Source organism: Ipomoea nil, unplaced genomic scaffold, assembly GCF_001879475.1.
Source record: "Ipomoea nil cultivar Tokyo-kokei standard unplaced genomic scaffold, Asagao_1.1 scaffold1576, whole genome shotgun sequence".
Lineage (NCBI taxonomy): Eukaryota > Viridiplantae > Streptophyta > Magnoliopsida > Solanales > Convolvulaceae > Ipomoea > Ipomoea nil.
In genome coordinates, this window is record NW_017618004.1 from 4,078,048 (window position 1) to 4,096,385 (window position 18,338).

General features: G+C 34.9%; 2 protein-coding genes across 7 annotated transcripts; both read right to left on the reverse strand.

Annotated features, from left to right (window-relative positions):
• Positions 1 to 2,922: 2,922 nt before the first annotated feature.
• Positions 2,923 to 5,149, reverse strand: LOC109190223 (thioredoxin-like 2-1, chloroplastic). Of its 2 annotated transcripts, XM_019340679.1 has the most exons (5): positions 4,759 to 5,149; positions 3,985 to 4,164; positions 3,795 to 3,839; positions 3,675 to 3,728; positions 2,923 to 3,295 (listed from the first exon to the last, which is right to left on the reverse strand). In XM_019340679.1, exons 1-5 carry the CDS (start codon positions 4,948 to 4,950, stop codon positions 3,173 to 3,175), a joined length of 594 nt encoding a protein of 197 aa, XP_019196224.1. In that variant the 5' UTR covers positions 4,951 to 5,149; the 3' UTR covers positions 2,923 to 3,172. The 2 variants fall into 2 exon arrangements, with proteins under 2 accessions (XP_019196224.1, XP_019196223.1); XM_019340678.1 differs by having other exon boundaries at positions 3,675 to 3,839; positions 4,759 to 5,147.
• Positions 5,150 to 6,708: 1,559 nt separating this feature from the next.
• Positions 6,709 to 15,863, reverse strand: LOC109190723 (protein FLX-like 3). Of its 5 annotated transcripts, XR_002055771.1 has the most exons (7): positions 15,706 to 15,863; positions 13,726 to 14,263; positions 13,449 to 13,594; positions 11,419 to 11,498; positions 11,058 to 11,315; positions 7,794 to 7,893; positions 6,724 to 7,689 (listed from the first exon to the last, which is right to left on the reverse strand). XR_002055771.1 is itself a non-coding variant. In XM_019341291.1 (5 exons), the coding sequence occupies exons 2-5, from the start codon at positions 14,250 to 14,252 to the stop codon at positions 11,232 to 11,234; spliced, it is 837 nt and encodes a 278-aa protein (XP_019196836.1). In that variant the 5' UTR covers positions 14,253 to 14,263; positions 15,706 to 15,863; the 3' UTR covers positions 10,975 to 11,231. The 5 variants fall into 5 exon arrangements, 2 of the variants coding, with proteins under 2 accessions (XP_019196837.1, XP_019196836.1); XR_002055770.1 differs by having other exon boundaries at positions 6,724 to 7,893; XR_002055772.1 differs by lacking the exon at positions 11,419 to 11,498 and having other exon boundaries at positions 6,709 to 7,893.
• Between the last annotated feature and the right edge of the window lie 2,475 nt (positions 15,864 to 18,338).

The following is an 18,338-nucleotide window of genomic DNA, read 5'->3' on the forward strand; positions in this document are numbered from 1 at the left end:
AAGAAAGTTTACAACAAGAAGAAATCAATGTTCAAATTTTGAGGGTGACAGCAGTATGAGGATTATGTCTAAAAGTCTGTGCATACTGATATTTGTTCTTGTTTGCTAAACTACTGAGTTATCATAATTTACATCTTTTTAAATGTTCTACCGGGTCGGGTATAATGTCTATTGAAGTTGAGATTTGATCTTTTGGGAGAATAAGTAAATGAGGAAAATAGTGGCTATATTCCAATTTCCAAGAAGAGGCATTTTTATTTTTAATAAAGATAATACTAAATATGGAATATATATATATATATATATATATATATATATATATATATATATATATATAGACTATTTTTGAGACTATATTATAAGTTAGAGCATAATAATATGTTATTTAAACACTGATTGTTTGGTTGAATTTGGAAATTTGTGAAATTATATTATTTAATGGTATAATTGTCAATACTTTCTCAATTTTGAAATGTATTTTTTTTTAACATGAATTTTTAAGAAACAAAGAAAATTAGACAATTTAAAAAAAATAAAAAATTTGCACGTTGTCATGTGATGATATTGATAACTTTTAATTCCCATTGAAATTTGCACGTTGCCATGTGATTGTTGTGCGCAGCAACAACAATGATTACCTGGAACGGAAGTTAGCGATGTACGTAGCACTCAAAAGTTCGATTTAGGAATAAAAGTGATTCTGTAAAGTTTGATTTAGGAATGGAAGTGATTCTGTGGCGTGTTTATGAACACTGTCTTAAAAACATTTAACGATCAGGGATATCGTAATGTCTTCGACTGATAGCACAGATATAACGCAGCTCATATACTGTATCAATATAACAGCTTCTTGCAGCACACGTTCAACGCATAGAATGTGAGTGGCATTGACCGAGCAACAAAACTTTAACCACACCTCGTACATGTGCCGTGCCAAGCGAATGGCGGTAGGTAAACTGAATTTTCTCCTTATTTCCTCTCCATAATACTTCAAGCCTTCTAAAGTGAGTTGATGTATAAAAGGAGAAGAAGAGAAAACTAGCCAAGTGAGACACTCAAGTGAAATGAACATTAAATGAGTACTCACTTAGAGCCTTAGCCTTTGAATGTTTTCCAACCATGACTGTTCATTTCCTTCGAAATTCAATTACTAAATTTAATATTCATTCACAATTGCTTTTCTTAGAAGACCCCATGCTTCTTACTTTCTTAGTTCCCTTCCATCACCTCATTCTCTCTCTTCAATTTCCTCTCTTATTTCTCATATTTTTCTTAGTTCTTCCCTTCCATCACCTCATTCTCTCTCTTCAATTTCCTCTTTTATTTCTCATATTTGCAAATCGATTCTTTCATCTTTATTTATTTTCTAGTTATTTTAAATTTAATTTATTGTGTTTAATAGTACTTTTAGTATAATTTTCAGATATATAAATTTTGTATACTAACCCTAACAAAAATTAAATTCAAAATAACTTTTCGTTAACAAACCAGGCACATAAAATAGGACGAAGGGAGTACTAGAACTTTAACTTTGCGATTGTGCTTTTACCATGGTTCTAGGATCATGGTCCTATGAACTAAATTTTGACAAATTTGATTATTTTAGCGGTTTGACTTTGTCAAAACGCTAAAAATATTGTTTGATTAACGATGGATTTAGACAACGGTTTAATGACAAATCACCAACTTCTCAAATGCAACAATTTGCGGTGTTTAGGTTTGGCAGTTTGCCAAATCTAATTTTGTTTCCGTAATGGCACTTGGCAAATTGAGCATGAGGCTTCCCTTTCAAGGGAGTCTCTTGCTCCATCTTTTTACTTTTCCTTTTAATTATATTTATATAAAAAATTATAAATATTTACAATGTTGAAAAAATCCTGCTTAAGCACCGATTAATCAGCGCTTAGGCGTTACACGTTCGCTGACCGCCTAGCATATCACAATAATCGGTGGTCTAGGCGGCTAGTCGACTAGACCGCCTAAGTGCTGACCGCCTAAGTGTTGACCGCCTAGCATATCACAATAATCGGTGGTCTAAGCAGCTAGTCGACTAGACCGCCTAAGTGCTGACCGCCTAGCATATCACAATAATCGATGCTCTAGGCAGCTAGTCGACTAGACTGCCTAAGTGCTGACCGCCTAGCATATCACAATAATCGGTGGTCTAGGCGGCTAGTCGACTAGACCGCCTAAGTGCTGACCGCCTAGGCCTCGTAGGCGCTGACTATGCCTTCTAGGTTGCCTAGTCGGCCGATTAGCTATTATTCCATCCTTTTTAAATGGGTTATTTTCACTCAAAACGATATTATTTCGACTAAAATAACCCTAAATTGTTCAAATTCTCAATGTTTTTAAGTTAATATTTAATATTTAACTATTCAATAATTTATAATTATCAAGTCTTAAAAAATTAAATAAATTTAAATAATTTTTTTAAAATAAAAATAAAATAAAAAAATACACGGGCTAGGCACCAATTAATCACCACCTAACGATTTTTTCAACCATGAATATTAATAATAAATTATTATTTAAAATATATAATTATAAAATATTATATAATTAATAATTAACATATAACGGATTCTTCATGCTGCATCCTGAACTTTTATATCATTTATTTCGATCCACTTACCAATTATTGTTTTCCATCTAGAACTTTTCACAAGTTTTCAGGTAACAAATGACATGGCACCGGTTGTTAGCTGATGTGGAGCTTTTTTTTGTTGACGTGATTAATTTTAATGTTGACCAGTTGATATGGCACCTTAAACTTCTTTCTTCTTCCCGTGAGAGTTTCATTCCTTCAATCCCCATCTTCCGACCAAATTTCTTATATACACAGTTCTTATCTTACTAGAGTTTCAATCGAACCCTAGGCGAAAGAACTTTGATCCATGTAACAATTTGAGTACACAAGCATAAACGCTACGAAACAATGTAGAGAATTTCCTTAAAGAGTAGAGCTTTTATCTTACAAGAAAATCATTAGCCACAATTCACGAATGATTGAAATTTACACACTTCACACTTGTCAATACTTCTCCCTATATAAATGGATATTGCAGCAATGATGTGAGAACACTCTTTACAAAGAATCAACACAACCAAACCTCATCTTCTCTGTAGCTCTAAATCCAGTATTCTGCAAGGTAATTCGGCGATGATGATTCTACGTTGAAGTAGATCCAGATGGCCTGTCATATGGAGACCCAGACATTTCACTCAACTTGGGACTTCCATCACCAGAACTCCCCGGATTGTGGGTTGCAATTGCATCCCTTAATTTCTGGAGCTGCACAGTGTATTTTGGAAACCGGTTAATCATGGGAAGCGCCCATTTTATGTACTAAGGACAGTCTTGCCACAGTCGGGGCAGTGCCCTTTGCTGTTTCAAGTAACCTTCGACGTCAAAACATGCTTAACCCATCCTGCCCCGCAAAAATGGCAGGGCGAGCTTTGAATTTTATGGCGGCCTGCTTTGACAGCTCTAATTTTCGTGACCAGCCTATCAATTCAAGCTTAACAGTACGATGGAAGCATATATGATATATCACCGTTTTAATTCACACAATGTCACAGGTCTATATCTGATACGGTCACGGGTCTACTGATTGGTAAGGATTCTTGGAAGTAAGAAGATAAAGAATACGGGATCATAAAAAAGGTTGTACCTTGGCAAGAGAGCAAGAAAACGAATCCAACAGGCCATTTGCTCCTCTATAGAACTGGAAAAATGGAAGTACTTTAACATTTAAGCTTTTGCATAAGGACTTGTTCTCATCAAAATTCACCTTTAAGAAAAGAATTTCTGGGTGTCCTTCAGCAATCTTGCAGAGCTGATCAACACGAAATATGAAAAAAGCATTTATTTAGAAGCTCAGCAGCATAATACTTTCAAAATTTTATAGCTTTACGTTTAGATAAAAGGTAAAACAACGTGTAATTTATAGCTTTACGTTTACAACCAAAGAAAGAACTCACCTTGGGGAATAATGCTCGACAAGAAGCACACCACGTACCATAGAAGTCAACGATGACTAATCTATCACCAGCATTACTTAAAGCATCTAAAAAGCCTTCCGTAGAATTGATGTCAACCATATTCGGGGCACTCTTCTCCCACCATTTTGGCTGCTCAGTTTCAGCCGCAGTTGCTCGTACCTAACACCCAAAGTAAGCAACAATATTTCTCCACCTTTACAAAAAGACATACTTTTATACACATGTGTACTCAGATTCAGCCCAGATGCAAGAAGCCTGCAATTCTTAATCTTTATTTGAACTTTTTTTTTTTCCAATAGAAGCATATCCCATTATCCCTATAGAAACGAAAAGAAGAATTTTCCAAACAAAGTTCCTTTGCACTCAACATTTTAGCAAGGATTAAGGTTAACACTCAACTTAAAACCACCACTATTTCTTTCAGACTTGGCCACTATTATCATCACACCATACTCAGTCAACCCTAATTTACAAAACAAACACATAGAACAAACCAATTCACAAATGATAAACTTCACTTATAAACACATTTTCCCCATCATCCCAGTTAAGAAAATCCTTTTCTTTAAGAATTTACGATACCAACAAAGTAGCAAATTGACAGACACAATAAGAAAACAACCAATTTGAAAATTTGGGTATTCAAAAAATATCCAATTACCATAGTTACTTCAAATAAGGGGGGAAATAAAGAAGTATTATACCAGTATTGAGACTAAAAAAGTTGAAAATTAAAGAAAAAGCAAGGGATACCTTGAATAGAACTAAGTCTCTTGTATGGGCGTGATGAGAAGGTTTGGGAACACGAATACAAGGAAGGGTTTTAGGGCATGGGCGCAATTCGGAAGCGTTGGAAGAGAAACGATGGGAATGTGGTGGAGTGGAGTGATGAGAAACTCGAAAAAAGTGAGAAACTTTACGTGAAATTACAGAGCTCCCCTGCATACTACTACTACGGCTCTTCTTCACATCACATATACAGAATTCACAGAAGATATATAAACGTATTCCTTCCGCTATTGGAGATTACACTGCCGAATCTTGGTTCCCTTGAATCCAGAAGAGAATATCGTGTAAATGTGTACTACAGGTATCTAGGTCAAGACTCAAGAGTTGAGACTCTCCAATTTTTTTGTCATCGATATAAATAAGGTTCAGTCAGCAGTGTCGCCCGACCCGTATTTTGTTACCACATATTTCTTCAATCAATTAGCAATTACACACGTTATATTAAATTTTGTTCTTGTGGGATAATACTTCACAAAATTTGTGTTCATAGTCACAAAAAATTTTTATAACATATACTGTAAATCTTGATACATGTATATATCGAAACAAATTAGTAATTGTGTCTTATGTTATCAAATTTTGTGCTTAAAAAAAATTAGTAACTGTATAACAAATTAGTAATGGTGTCATATGTTATGAATTTTTGTCTTATTTTGTGAAATTTTGTGCATATAAACACAAATTTTATACCTAAATCATATTTAAAAAATAAGTAAATACATAACATGTGCATGTGTTTTGTGTTGTGATTTTTTTTTTTGTCTTGTGTTATGAAATTCTATACTTCATTATTTTAACATTGTGAACCCTGGTCGATGATATAAATTGCCACTTCACAAAGTGGCAAAAGAAATTAAAAGAATTTTAAATTGGGTGATTCATTAGGCAAATTATATTGTTTTATGGTAAATTTTGATTCAAAATGATTTCATTTTATATTAAATATTAACTAGTGCATCATGTTTAATAACATTATCTTGTACTAATGTATAATATCTGTTATATATGTTCATAAACCTAAATATTAATGTGCATAAATATTAAACTAAATATACATCATATGTATTTTCATTTATTCCGTAATATATTCATAATGTTCATTCTATAGGTTCATAAAAACGAATACTAATGTACATAAACATTACACTACAAACGCGTAATGTTTAATGGTCCCTCTATCTCATTTTATGTGTTGGGTTCGGTTAACGAGGTTTTATTGAAGTTATTTACAATTTAATTTTTCATAATATTAAGTTTAAAATTAGTGTGTAAAATTTATATACTTGGAAACTACATTAAGAGTACTATTAAACACCAAAAAATTAAATTTAAAAATCATAAGAGAATGCTAATACAAATAAGTAAAGAAGAAAGAGTTGGTTTGACCAATCAATAGTAAGTAGGACAGATAAAATAGAACAAATAGAGTAACATTTATTTTACACTATGTTCATAATTTTTATTCTATATTATCATAAATCCAAATTTTAATTTACATAAACACTAAATTATAAGTACATCACATATATTTTCATTCATTCAGTAGTAAGTTCATAATATTTTTTTCGATATGTTCATAATAACAAAGTTTAATGTACATAAAATTACATAACATATGCATCATGTTTAATAACACCACTCATCATGTTCATACTATTTGATATAAACACTAAATTATGCATACATCATATCTATTTTCATTTATTTTGTAGTAGATATATAATTTTCTTTATATATATGTTCATAAAAATAAAATGTAATATGAATAAACATTATAATTTAATAAATTTTTGGATCGTAACCCTCAAACATTTTGAGCAAGGGTTATTTGTAACCCTGAATAACAATAAAATATTGATACTAAATTATTAAGGTTGTGATCATTTGCAACCCAGAAAAGAATAGTGACAAATATGAAGCAATAAAATATAACAAAGAATAAACAAAAATTTGTGTTTTAATTAGTTAGTCCAATCTATCTCAACAGGTGAAATGGGAACCATTTTACCACTGAAGAGAATACAAAAATTAAAAACGGAGAAACCTTAGTCCTAAAATGAAGTGGTTCAAACTGACTCAATACGATTAACATTCTTAATGGTATATTGGTATTTCTTTAGCTCAAGAGGAGTTAAAATCAAGCTCAAGTGTTGCTAAAGGGAAGGGGATCGCGTATTTATTTAGTTGAATTAATACCAATTTTGATCCTCCCTCCAAGTATTGAGAAATATGCCACTTTTGTAAATCACCCTTTCAAATCGAACATTTCTAATCCTTCAAGTTGTTATTTTCTGCCACTTTTGATACTCAATCTAAAGGGTATTTCAGTCTTTTCAATTGCTTCTTCCCTAAAACCGCAGCCTATCTCCTCACAGTTAACCAAAAGAAACTGATAAATGTCTGCCTGTAGTATAGCTGCATAGTACTGAGCCATCTCTCACACCCTAGTCAAGTTGACACTGGACTGGAGCTCAATCAAACGTGTGGACTGCAAAACATCCACACCAGAGATGATAACTTAAAACCAAGTAAGATTACACTCTGATCAGATCAAACATTTCAAGAGCAAGTCTCGTCAAATTTCATGATCAACCACTTGATCTTTCTGAAGCACTTGAATTGGTGGCTGGGACTCGGCACTTCTCTAACTTCCTGAAGCCGGTAAGTTCTTGCCTAACCAAACCACAATGCTATATGTAGGGGGCAAAATCAGAACCTCAACAAGGATGACTTACAAAAAACCACAATGCCATATGTAGGGGGCAAAATCAGAACCTCAACAAGGATGACTTACAAAAGTGTAGGCAATGCTTCTCAAGTGTGACTGCATAATTTGAACAAAATGGTTCTAACGAGAGTGCTTGTTACTAATAATCAATTGACCCAACCTTCAACCTGAAAAATGCCCAGACCCATCTCAATCCATTTGTCTAAGTCACATTCGAAAGATTATTTCCACCTGCAGCCCAAGATTTCAAAAGAGCCACCTCAAAAAATACCTTATCAGCTTTTGTAATCTCCAACTTCACCTCAAGAATCTCCTCGGACATTTTAAAATTAAGTTGGTCCAATCAGGTAAACCAGCCAATTCTGTTAGATCTGCAAAAAAGGATTAGGAAAATACTATTAGAGAAAGAGAAGAATGGTGCAATTATGATAATTAACAAAACACCCACAAAAATTATACTGATTAAACTAGCATGATAATACAGGGCATAAGAAGTCAAAACTCCAGACAAGAAAAAAAACAATTAAACATACTGCAGCCATGATTGAACCACCTAATATCAGTAGACAGAAATGAAGAGCCTCTGTGACTCGTCACTTACAAGCCATGCCAAGAATATATGCTATAGCAACTCCAGCACCCCAGTCACATACCGGCTAGGCATAAATTATTACCTTCTAACTTTTACTCTCTATCATTAAAAAAATTGTTAAGCTTAACAAAGACCTGAAATTCACTTGTCTTCTAAGATCAAAACCCCTCCAAAATAACATCATTCATTTAAGCTGGACAGTCCAGGGATAGGGTTGTATCTCCAACATCATATGTCTATGATGATAAAGGAATCTTACAATGATAGAAAACTTTTGAAGCAAACATAGACATTTGAACTCCCTCCAAAGAATTGGCGCGGCCTACCCAATTCAAATCACATATCAATGACCACAGATAGAACTTTAAGTTTGTAAGTCTAAATCCTTTGGTATAAGAAAAACATTCTTTGGTAATCAAACTGTTCTAATTTGACCAATAAATAGCACACCTTCAAAGCCAACAGAAAAATAAATAAGCTTACTCCCAAGAGAGTGCTACCAGAAATACTAAGCATGAAGCAAAACTGAGTCCAGCCAGTCTTGCAGTCAACATAAATAAGGAAATGAGAAGTTAAGTGTCCATTACCAACTCAATTCTCAGTTGAAAGCCCAGTCTAGTCAAAAAGAAAAAAATGGCATTCAGTGGCCAAGATATATTCATATTCCTTGGAGACCAGTTACAATATACTCAACTCCATTAAGGAATTATCACTATCTAGCTGGATACACATCATGGATTCTATTTCTAATAAGCACTAAGCCTGTCATGAGCCCTTGAGTTATCACATCTTTCTTAATCACTTTGATCCAAGTAAAATTTCAGTCCACAACTTCAACTCTTTCTCCAAGGTGATGTATAATAGGCATGACTAACCAACCATAACATCCAATTGCTAATCATCTGCATTTCTTTCTGTCACTTGATATAGGTCAACCAACTATAATTCAGGTATCAAGAAAATTTATGAGAACAGCCTAACAGTCCCACACTCCCAGCAGAATTTCTGGATTTAATACCAAATAAAGGACAAAAATTATCTCCAATAGCAGGATGTATTCCAAAATCCAAGTCACTGGAAATTGAAGCTATAATACCAACAAAAGTCCAAGAAATCACTACAACTATGATATCTATCCAATGGCAACGGAATTATGAAAAAATCAGTCTGTACCTCCTTGCCCCAACAAATACAACTACAAAAGTTCAATCAGCGAACCATGGATCTTGATAATCAAAGGAATATCCACACAGGAATATAAACGCAAGACAGAAAAATGGTATCATTAGAGGATGATGCAAGGTATAAGATTTTCCATTGCATACAGCTCTAATAGTGAACTAGAATCCAAGCAGAAAATACTTCACCACCCATGTAAGCATATCAAGGAAGAATCATGGAGAAGGTAGCAAAGATCGAAAACTAAATATATACCTACCTTATATAAATGTACGTGAAAAAATAAAAAGAAGAAAGAAAAGCAGAGAGAGAACATAAAGTACAGTATCCAACTCAAAAGGTTAGAGGGCCATTAAAGCCACATAACAAAAACAGGATACTTGCCTATGGCATTCGTTGGTTGCAGCCCACTGATTTGGTATGTCCACTGCCTTTCCTTCAGATGTTCTGGGACCATTTGAGTGTATAATAAGCAACTCATTTACAAATGGATGACACCCAGGTATCTTGATTACCCAGCAATATGACAGTCACGTGAATTGGTAGGCTAAATACATTTCTCGTCCAAACAATTAAGACATAGGGCAAGGCAGCTGCATATCCAATCCCGGAAGCACGAACTAATAGGACAAACATCTCAAGCTGCAATCCTCAAATTCAGGTGAACCAAAGTAGGGGTACAGCAATTAACATCCAGCGCTCTCTAAAGTGCATAGGCACATTATTAAAGGAGATTCATTGATCATCACAACACACCTTGAATCATCCTACACATATAACTATAGGAGGATCTACACACCCAACCCAAAACAACTAGAAGCCTGTCCAATAAATATAAATAAACAACCTATAGTGTCACACCTCCTAGTTTTAAAATCTTAATCATGATCTTACTTGTGATCCCTACTCCTCAATTATTAATATCACCTATCTTCCACCAACAAAATGTATGCATTTGGAAAGAAGCAAATCATATCTCCATCCTCATAAATTATTTAGTTCATCCCACCTTCAGAACAGATGACTGTGCAATGTTAGAAAATGTAGAGCACTAGAGCATGATCTAATGGATGTCATGAACCCTGAAAATATAAACTACATCCAAGAACTAAAGAAACTTAATCTTCTCAAGGCATCTATAGTATCTTGTTGGGCTCCTATCAACATAATGCGCGTCCTAAACATTTGCCCCGATATACTCATTTACTTGGCAAATGTACTTTGTTTGCTCTGCCCATAAGAAATTGGTAAGAAGTGACCAAGTTAAGAAAGATTTACAAAAATAAATAAATAAATTGAGGTCATGAATCCTAGAAGTTCCCTATTAGGCTAAAACATTTATGACAACCCAAGGATGTATCATTAGATAATAGGTCCAGCAACAAAATCAAGAAAACAACAATACATAGTGTCTCCTAAGCAACATCCTGAGCTTTCCTTAATTATTTGCACAGTAAGTGCATTCAACTATATATCCTATAAATCTATAATACCTATTTTTAACAGGCAGATTGGCAATCAAAGACTTATAATCTTCTATGCCAGAATACTTCAGCATCTCCTTAACAAATACTTGTGAAGCATTAATCCAGCAATAATACCTATTACTCTGAAGTCAGGACCGACAACTTCCAAAGAAAATTGATATCTATATAATTAAGTAAATGTAACAAAAAAGGGGGGAAATAGAACATGCTTATATTTATAAATAAGACCAGTATGCAGCTAAATTATAGTTTTAGGCAAATAAGAGAACAACCATACCCCATTAGTTCAGAAAGAGTAACCTTAATGCCCATATACAAGTAAACATAACCAATTATCTTCAAGGACAACTGGGAAGAGAGCTGACATAAGATCGTTTACGCACAAATGGAAGACATCAGACACTCCTTGCTCCAGTTTATACAGGACAGCACACTACAGGATCTGAACAATTCAACGGCGAGACATTCGAGGTTTCTCAGGTCCTCCCCATGAAGCTGAGCCAGCACCATATAAAGGGCCCTTGTTGGCAGCACCCTGAGAATAATGCATGAACATCAACATCCAATAATATATAAGCACCCAATGAATTTGTCTAATGATGTCTAGAATAAAACACTGCTTAGTTAAATATCCATACCAGATGACCCCCGTATCCCTCACCATAGGGTGCAGGGAAGTTGCTATCAGGAGTGCCGAAATTTATTGAGTACGGTCCACCTTTCACATCCAGACATAGTATGTTAACATACACAGCAAAGGAGAAGAACTATGAATAGTTTAATATTGGTGCCAAATACATTGTCCTACAATGATTCAATTACACAACATGCTTGGTAGCTAGAAGCATATAATCCTGTACTTGCAACAAAAACAAGGTTTCATAACCAGGTGTATATAATTGTAGTTTTTTTCCATTGTTCAAGAGTTATAAACGAAGGGGGAGAACTTTTGTAAGCATTTTCAATATCCAAAATTAGAATGCAGTTTTTTTTCATGACAGTAAGTACTGTAGTTGATCATAGCAAATGAGAGAGGAAAAAAAAAAAACAATTCTCCTCATCTATAACATCTCAAAGAGTATGTGAAAAGAAATCACATGAAACAGTGTGACTGCAGTGCCTCATTCTCCTACAAAGTTCTAACAGCAAAACCCAAAAATGATAATAGCTGGCATACATCGATGATTAATCAAGATGCATAAAAAGGCTACCTTCCAAGTCAGGGTGCAAATTTTGTGCCTAGAGATTTACTTTACACTAGATACTTGCGGTTACTAAATATCCAAAGAACACAACTTTTCATTCATCTAAATACTAGATCTGCAGTCCCATTTTTATTGGCCACAATGAAATTTCAAAAGACATAAAGACATAGTTATCACGGCGCCCTATTAAGTCGCGGCGCTCCCCGACCGCCTTGTAGCCTAGGCGATGATTAATATATATATATATATATATATATATATATATATATATATATATATATATATATATATATATATATATATATATATATATATATATATATATATATATATATATATATATATATATATATATATATATATTTGGTTGGAAATAGGCAGTGGAAAAGGCAGCCTTATTTATTATACTCTAGGAAGTTGTAGCTGCAGACTATTCCTTTTCTCAAGGCTACAACTTCCTAGGAGTAAAGTAAATAAGACTGATCGAAGAAGCCAAGAAGAAAGAAAGAAGGAAAAAGAAGAAAAAAATCAAGAATGACAGTTGACGACGGCGGTGGGAGAAGAATGAAGAAGAGAAAAGAAGAAGAAAGAAGCACCAATGACGACTCACGGCGGTGGGAGGGCGACGCCGATGGGACGGCGGTGGCTGTGGGTCACTGGGTTGGCTTTCTTCTTCTCTGTCAGTTCGAGGGAAGTTGCCGACGCAGTCATACCATTTTTTTAAAAAAATAAAGTTTAAATGGGTAGGGTTTATGGGTTTGGATGCCGAATCGGCGTCGTCTAGGATGCCTAGGCGACGCCGGAGCTCGCCTCACCATTTTCAGGCGAGGCGAAGCCTCCAGGCGTCGTGTCTCCACCGACAGGACGCCAAGGCGACGCCGTGATAACTATGCATAATGCTACATTGCTCAAAATGGCTTCAATAGTAAACAAGATAGTATGCATTAAATGCAAAAGCAAGGGTACTATTGGAATAATTTATCAAAAAAGGGAAAGATATAAATGCAATGACTGGAGTTTCTTAAACTGTATGTCTGATCATAGGAGCCAATAAAAAGGAGATGGGGGTGTATTATGAAGAAAATAAGCTAGCCACCATCAGAAAGTATATGAATGCTCCTCTTTTCTTTTAGGACTATAAATTCAAATTACCTGGTCTATTTCACTTCTATTTATTGTTACTATTTCATTGACACTGGAATTGTAACCAAAGTAAATCAGTTTAAGGAATAGATTATACAAGCAGCATGGTCTCTTTCACTACATTAAACCACAACAAAAGGCTTATCAGTTATAGGATGGAAAGTGGATACTGTTTTCCAAAATTTTTCTCATATTTAAGAATCACAAGTCTAACTCAAGCATTTCATATCCTCCATAACCCAAAAATACTGAACTTTCTCAATTAAGGTGCATAAAAGCTTAAAAGAAATGAAAATTAATAAAGGAAGCAACTAACTAACCGGGAACCCAAGATCTACCCTCAGAATTTGCAAGCTCAGAACGTAGCTTATCCACTTCGTGTGCCATTGACGCCAAGTTTTTCTCCATCCCCTGTCTCTGGTCCATTAGTTCAATTTTTGCCTTCTTTTCATATTCAACAGCAGATCTGCATGTCAAATTTATTTATTTATTGAAGTTCACATGCCTTCTGATAATTATACAATGTCTTCTAGAAAAACTAAAGGTCGTTTTCTTTGTTGGTTGCAAATAGAAAGTAAGCTAAGTGAAGGCAGAAACCTAGCATGAAAAAGCTCCTGATGTAATCCGTCAATCTCCACCCTTAAAAGTGGAATCTGTTGGTTTTCAGCTCGCAATTTGGAAATGTCTTTTGTTAGTGTCTGCACCTGCCCTTGGAGATCCTTCTTTATGCCATGCAGCCTTTGAACTTCGGTCCTTAGTTGACTGGCCTCATTTTTCAGGGGTTCAATGGCTCGAAGATCAGCTTCCAACTTTAGACCCTTTTCTATAAGTTCCCTGGAATGGAGCTCATGTTCAGCCTGAATATCAGCCACAACAAGGTTCATGCGATGTAGCTCCTCCTTAGCAGCACCCAACTCCTGCTGCAGAGTAATTCGGTCTTCAACCAGTCTCCGATTTTCACCCAAAAGCCTGCGAATATCAACATGCCGCATTTCAAGTTCTTCCTCTAATAAAGCATGATGATTAGGCATATTCCGGGGTATAGGACCGCGGACAAGAGGCCCTTCTACAAGGTGACCACGATGGCGGTCAAGTTCCCGATGAACACGGTTCCTTCCTGCCATCTAAAGTATCACTGCAAGAAGATAACCAAGCATATTTAGGGTAATAGAAGACAATCAACTGACAGGAAAAGGTGAAATAAGCAATTTCAGTACAATAGTAGTCCCACTCATCATAACCATAAAAAGCCTGTTTAACTTTTCACACAAGTCATGAATCATATGTATCGTAAAAATTACACACCTTGTCAAAATAAATATTTCTCAAACAAATGAACCACCATGCACACCTAGTTTCTTGTACCAATAGCAAAATTAGCAATTCATTAAGACATGGATGAGAAGAATCACTTAAGCTAGGGTGTGGAGAAAAAAGACTAGAGTAGTAAAGAGAACAGATATTCAAGAATTTGGATGAAACCCTGACACTGCATACACTCATTTCAATGATATATTTTGTCATGGGTAAATGACTAAACATTGATGTTGCAACAAGATAGACAACCTTGGCCATCGGTCTCAGTCAAGCTGATTATAATTTTTATGCATTTTTTAGAGTGAAAAGTAAAGAGGCAAACAGACCAAACATCGCATTAGAAAAAGAGGAACTTTGGAATAGAAGAAAATATCTTTTGACAACATGTTTTTGCCCATAATTGGAGCCACCCAACTCCTTTCATGAGCTGGCAAAACCAAACTTGTTACTTGAACACAGATCATGTCTTGTTTCAGGAATATCTTATTTCAGTTTATATCTTGAAAAATAATCCCTTAGTCCAGCTCCATGAAAATTCTTGCTTTCTTTCTTGTCATACTCTTGTTCCGCATCGAATGGCATTAACATCATACCCATCAAACAAGATTGGCAAGTTGAAATAAAAGGTCAGGCTCTATGGCAAGGCTTCTGTACATAGGTCTAGCAAAGGAAGATGCCAACAAACTCACCACTATTTCTGAGAAGTTTTTACAGGTGTGAAGCCAGGGCTATACTTTCAACAGGAGAGAGATTGGCATATTGGCATTTGAGATAACAATAAGAAAACAGAAGCCATATGATTTCTCTTTGAACTCATTCATGGAGCTCAAGCAAGGTTAAGCAAACAATCCACCAACAAAATCTCCACTTGTTGATAACTTGGTGCTTCATAAATATTCCTAAATTAAACTAGTCAAGCACAGCAAAAAGGAATCGTGTCAAAACAGCATTCTTATGACAGATTTCACAACTCAGTTCAGCTCATATCAGCAACTGAACTCCATTCCTCGATCAACGCATACGATTATATGCCAGGCAATTTCATGCACGAAATTTCACAAACACAAACAAAGAGCAACAGATTTTCCGTAAACATTCCGGCACTTCAATTGTACACAATAAATCATCAATCCTACAGTAAATAAAATACTCCGTATACAAATCTAGGTCTAGAAATTGGAAATTGTATATTGTTCCCAACAAAAATAAAAAATAAAAAATCACAAAAAGAAAAAGCGATTGGTGTTGAAATTTTCATACCTATTAGGTCAGGCTGCGGCCACCGCAGGCTCTCTCCTCCGAAGCTTAGAGAGAGAAAACAAAATAAAAGCTGAGAAGTTGAGAAGTGTTGTTGTTCGGCAAGGATTGTAGCTGGCAGACCGAAGTTCCTTGTTGCAGAGATTACGATGACCCAATATTCTTTTTTACCTTTTTCAATTTTTTTTTATAAATTAGGGTGTATTTGGTTCATGGATTCCACACTAAAAATAAGAATTAATTTCACTTTTGGTCCCACGACTTTTGAGTTCTTATCACTTTTGGTGCACAACTTTAAATTTTTTTAATTTTGGTGCCTAACTTTGTTATTTATATCAATTTAGGTCCTTCTAGCCAAATTGACGGTAAAATATTTCCAAATTTTATATTTTAGGGACAAAATCGTCATCCCATGAAAAGATCTTCAATATTTAAACAAAAAAAAAATCATATTAAGAGGAAAAGAAGAGTTTGTCAATGGTCGAAACTATAAATCCCATAGATCTGTCTGGTTTCTGCTCATAATCAAACACCTATAGATATGATTTTACGGTGATTTTGTTTAGATATTGAAGATGTTTCCTTGGGATGACGATTTTACCCCTAACAATATAAAATCCAGCAACATTTCGCTGTCAATTTGGCCGAAAGGACCAAAATTAATAAAAATAACAAAGTTAGACACCAAAATTAAAAAATTTTAAAGTTGTGCACCAAAAGTGATAGAACATCAAAGGTCGTGGGACCAAAAGTAAAATTAATTCCTAAAAATAATAGGAATAAGGGTTAAATAGACCACTCAATTGTGCACCAAATTGCAATTGAGCCATCAATCTCAAAAAGAATGTAATTGAGTCCCTGAACAACGTGAATGCATGCAATTCAATTCAAATTAACTTGTTTACCTGGAAAGGTGGTTACCGAATTTTTTAAAATATTTTTTTAAATAATTTTAAGAGGAAATTTCAATTTTGGTTCATTAACTATTGCACTTGTGTTAATTGCAACACTTGACTTTCAAAAATGTTAATTTAGTACCTTGACTATGCAATTTCTATCAATTTTGGTCACGCCGAACAAATTGCCGGCCAAATCTCACCGAAAAATTTTAATAGGTCAACTAATGGAGGCATTTCGTCATTTTACTCATTTTTTCTTTCTTCTCCCATGAGCTTCTCCATTTCCGGTGAGCTTATCCATTTATGGCGACCAACAACCTTCGTTCTCCTATTGCGTTAAATTGACATACAGATTCTTTTTAAAACAGTAACTATTGCATCGCAGTTGTCATTTTTTAGTTTTGGGGTTCAGACTCCAAAACCACCAACCCTTCTCTCCCTCTCAGATCACAGAAGCGACGACACCCACCCACCCACCTGCGCCCAACCCTTCTCCGTCTTAAATCCTCTAAAACCCATTCAATATCCCAATATTTACGGCTCCTCACATCCCAATACCTTAAATTCTTCGCCCAATGTACTGAGATTTATTTTCTCCCTGTTGGGTTGGAGTGGGATTTGGCTTGGCTGGGAAGGGAAAGGAATGAATGCTTCCGAGTTCCTAGTCGCCGACACCATTCCGGCCTGAGTTCAAAGATACAGAGAGAACGACGAACACGTGAGTTGTGGCGTGCACATGGCAAAGCGCGGAGGTGTTGCGTATGTGGCACTGGAGGTGTTGAGGAAGAAGAAGCAAATAATTTTTATTTTTTTAAACGTAAAATGACTGTTTTGTCCCCATTAATAAAAAATTAAAAAATGTTTAAGTTTTTCATATGAGATTTAGCCGGCGTGACCAAAATTGTTAGAAATTGCATAGTCAAGGTACTAAATTAACATTTTTGAAGGTCAAGTGTTGCAATTAACACAAGTGCAATAGTCAGTGGACCAAAATTGAATTTTTTTTCTAATTTTAAATAAAAAAAAAAAGTCGTCCCCCGGCGGAGACGAAGGGGTGGCTTCGTCTTGGGCCGTCTCCCCGACCATGGAGACGGCCTGAGACGAAGCAACTTTTGTCTCAGGCCGTTTCCCCGCCCAGGGAGATGGCCTGAGACGAAGATCCCTTCGTCTCCGGCAGAGATGACGTATTATTTTAATTTTTTTAAAAAAATTTTTTATTTAAAATTATTAAAAAATATATTTTAAAATTCGGTAACCGTCTCTCCAGGTAAACATGTCATTTTTGAATTGAATTGCATGAGTTTGCGTTGTTTAGGGACCCAATTGCATTCTTTTTTAATTCGATGGCCTAATTGTAATTGAGTGCGCAGTTGAGTGGCCTATTTGACCCTTATTCCAAAATAATAATCAAAATCATAGTTAGTGTTTGATTGACAACTTTTTAAAACACAATTATGGATTTGATTATTCATTTAATTAAAAATATTATTCCCTAATTAAAAACGGATATCATTTAACCTCATTGGTAATTTGCTTTTTAAGTTTGAATTAATGTTTTTAGATTTTTGTTTGTTCATATGGGTACTTTGGATGTTATTATATATTAAGATTAATTGTCTTGATTTTTTTGTTTGCATTCTTTAAACCTTTATTTCCATTATAGGGTCATACAGAACCCTATTTTGTAATCATTCCAATTTCACCTACTACCAAACATATAAACTACTTTCACCAAAA

Bases quoted from the DNA above. Each gene is read 5' to 3' on its own strand.
- LOC109190223 (XM_019340678.1), bottom strand. From the start codon at position 4,950: ATGCAGGGGAGCTCTGTAATTTCACGTAAAGTTTCTCACTTTTTTCGA. The intron at 3,840-3,984 runs GTGAGTTCTTTC...CGTGTTGATCAG, and splicing joins GTCGAGCATTATTCCCCAAG to CTCTGCAAGATTGCTGAAGG. The intron at 3,296-3,674 runs GTACAACCTTTT...TACACTGTGCAG, and splicing joins TTTCTTGCTCTCTTGCCAAG to CTCCAGAAATTAAGGGATGC.
- LOC109190723 (XM_019341291.1), bottom strand. From the start codon at position 14,252: ATGGCAGGAAGGAACCGTGTTCATCGGGAACTTGACCGCCATCGTGGT. The intron at 13,595-13,725 runs GTTTCTGCCTTC...TTTGACATGCAG, and splicing joins CAGGAGCTTTTTCATGCTAG to ATCTGCTGTTGAATATGAAA. The intron at 11,316-11,418 runs GTATGGATATTT...CATTATTCTCAG, and splicing joins AGGGATACGGGGGTCATCTG to GGTGCTGCCAACAAGGGCCC.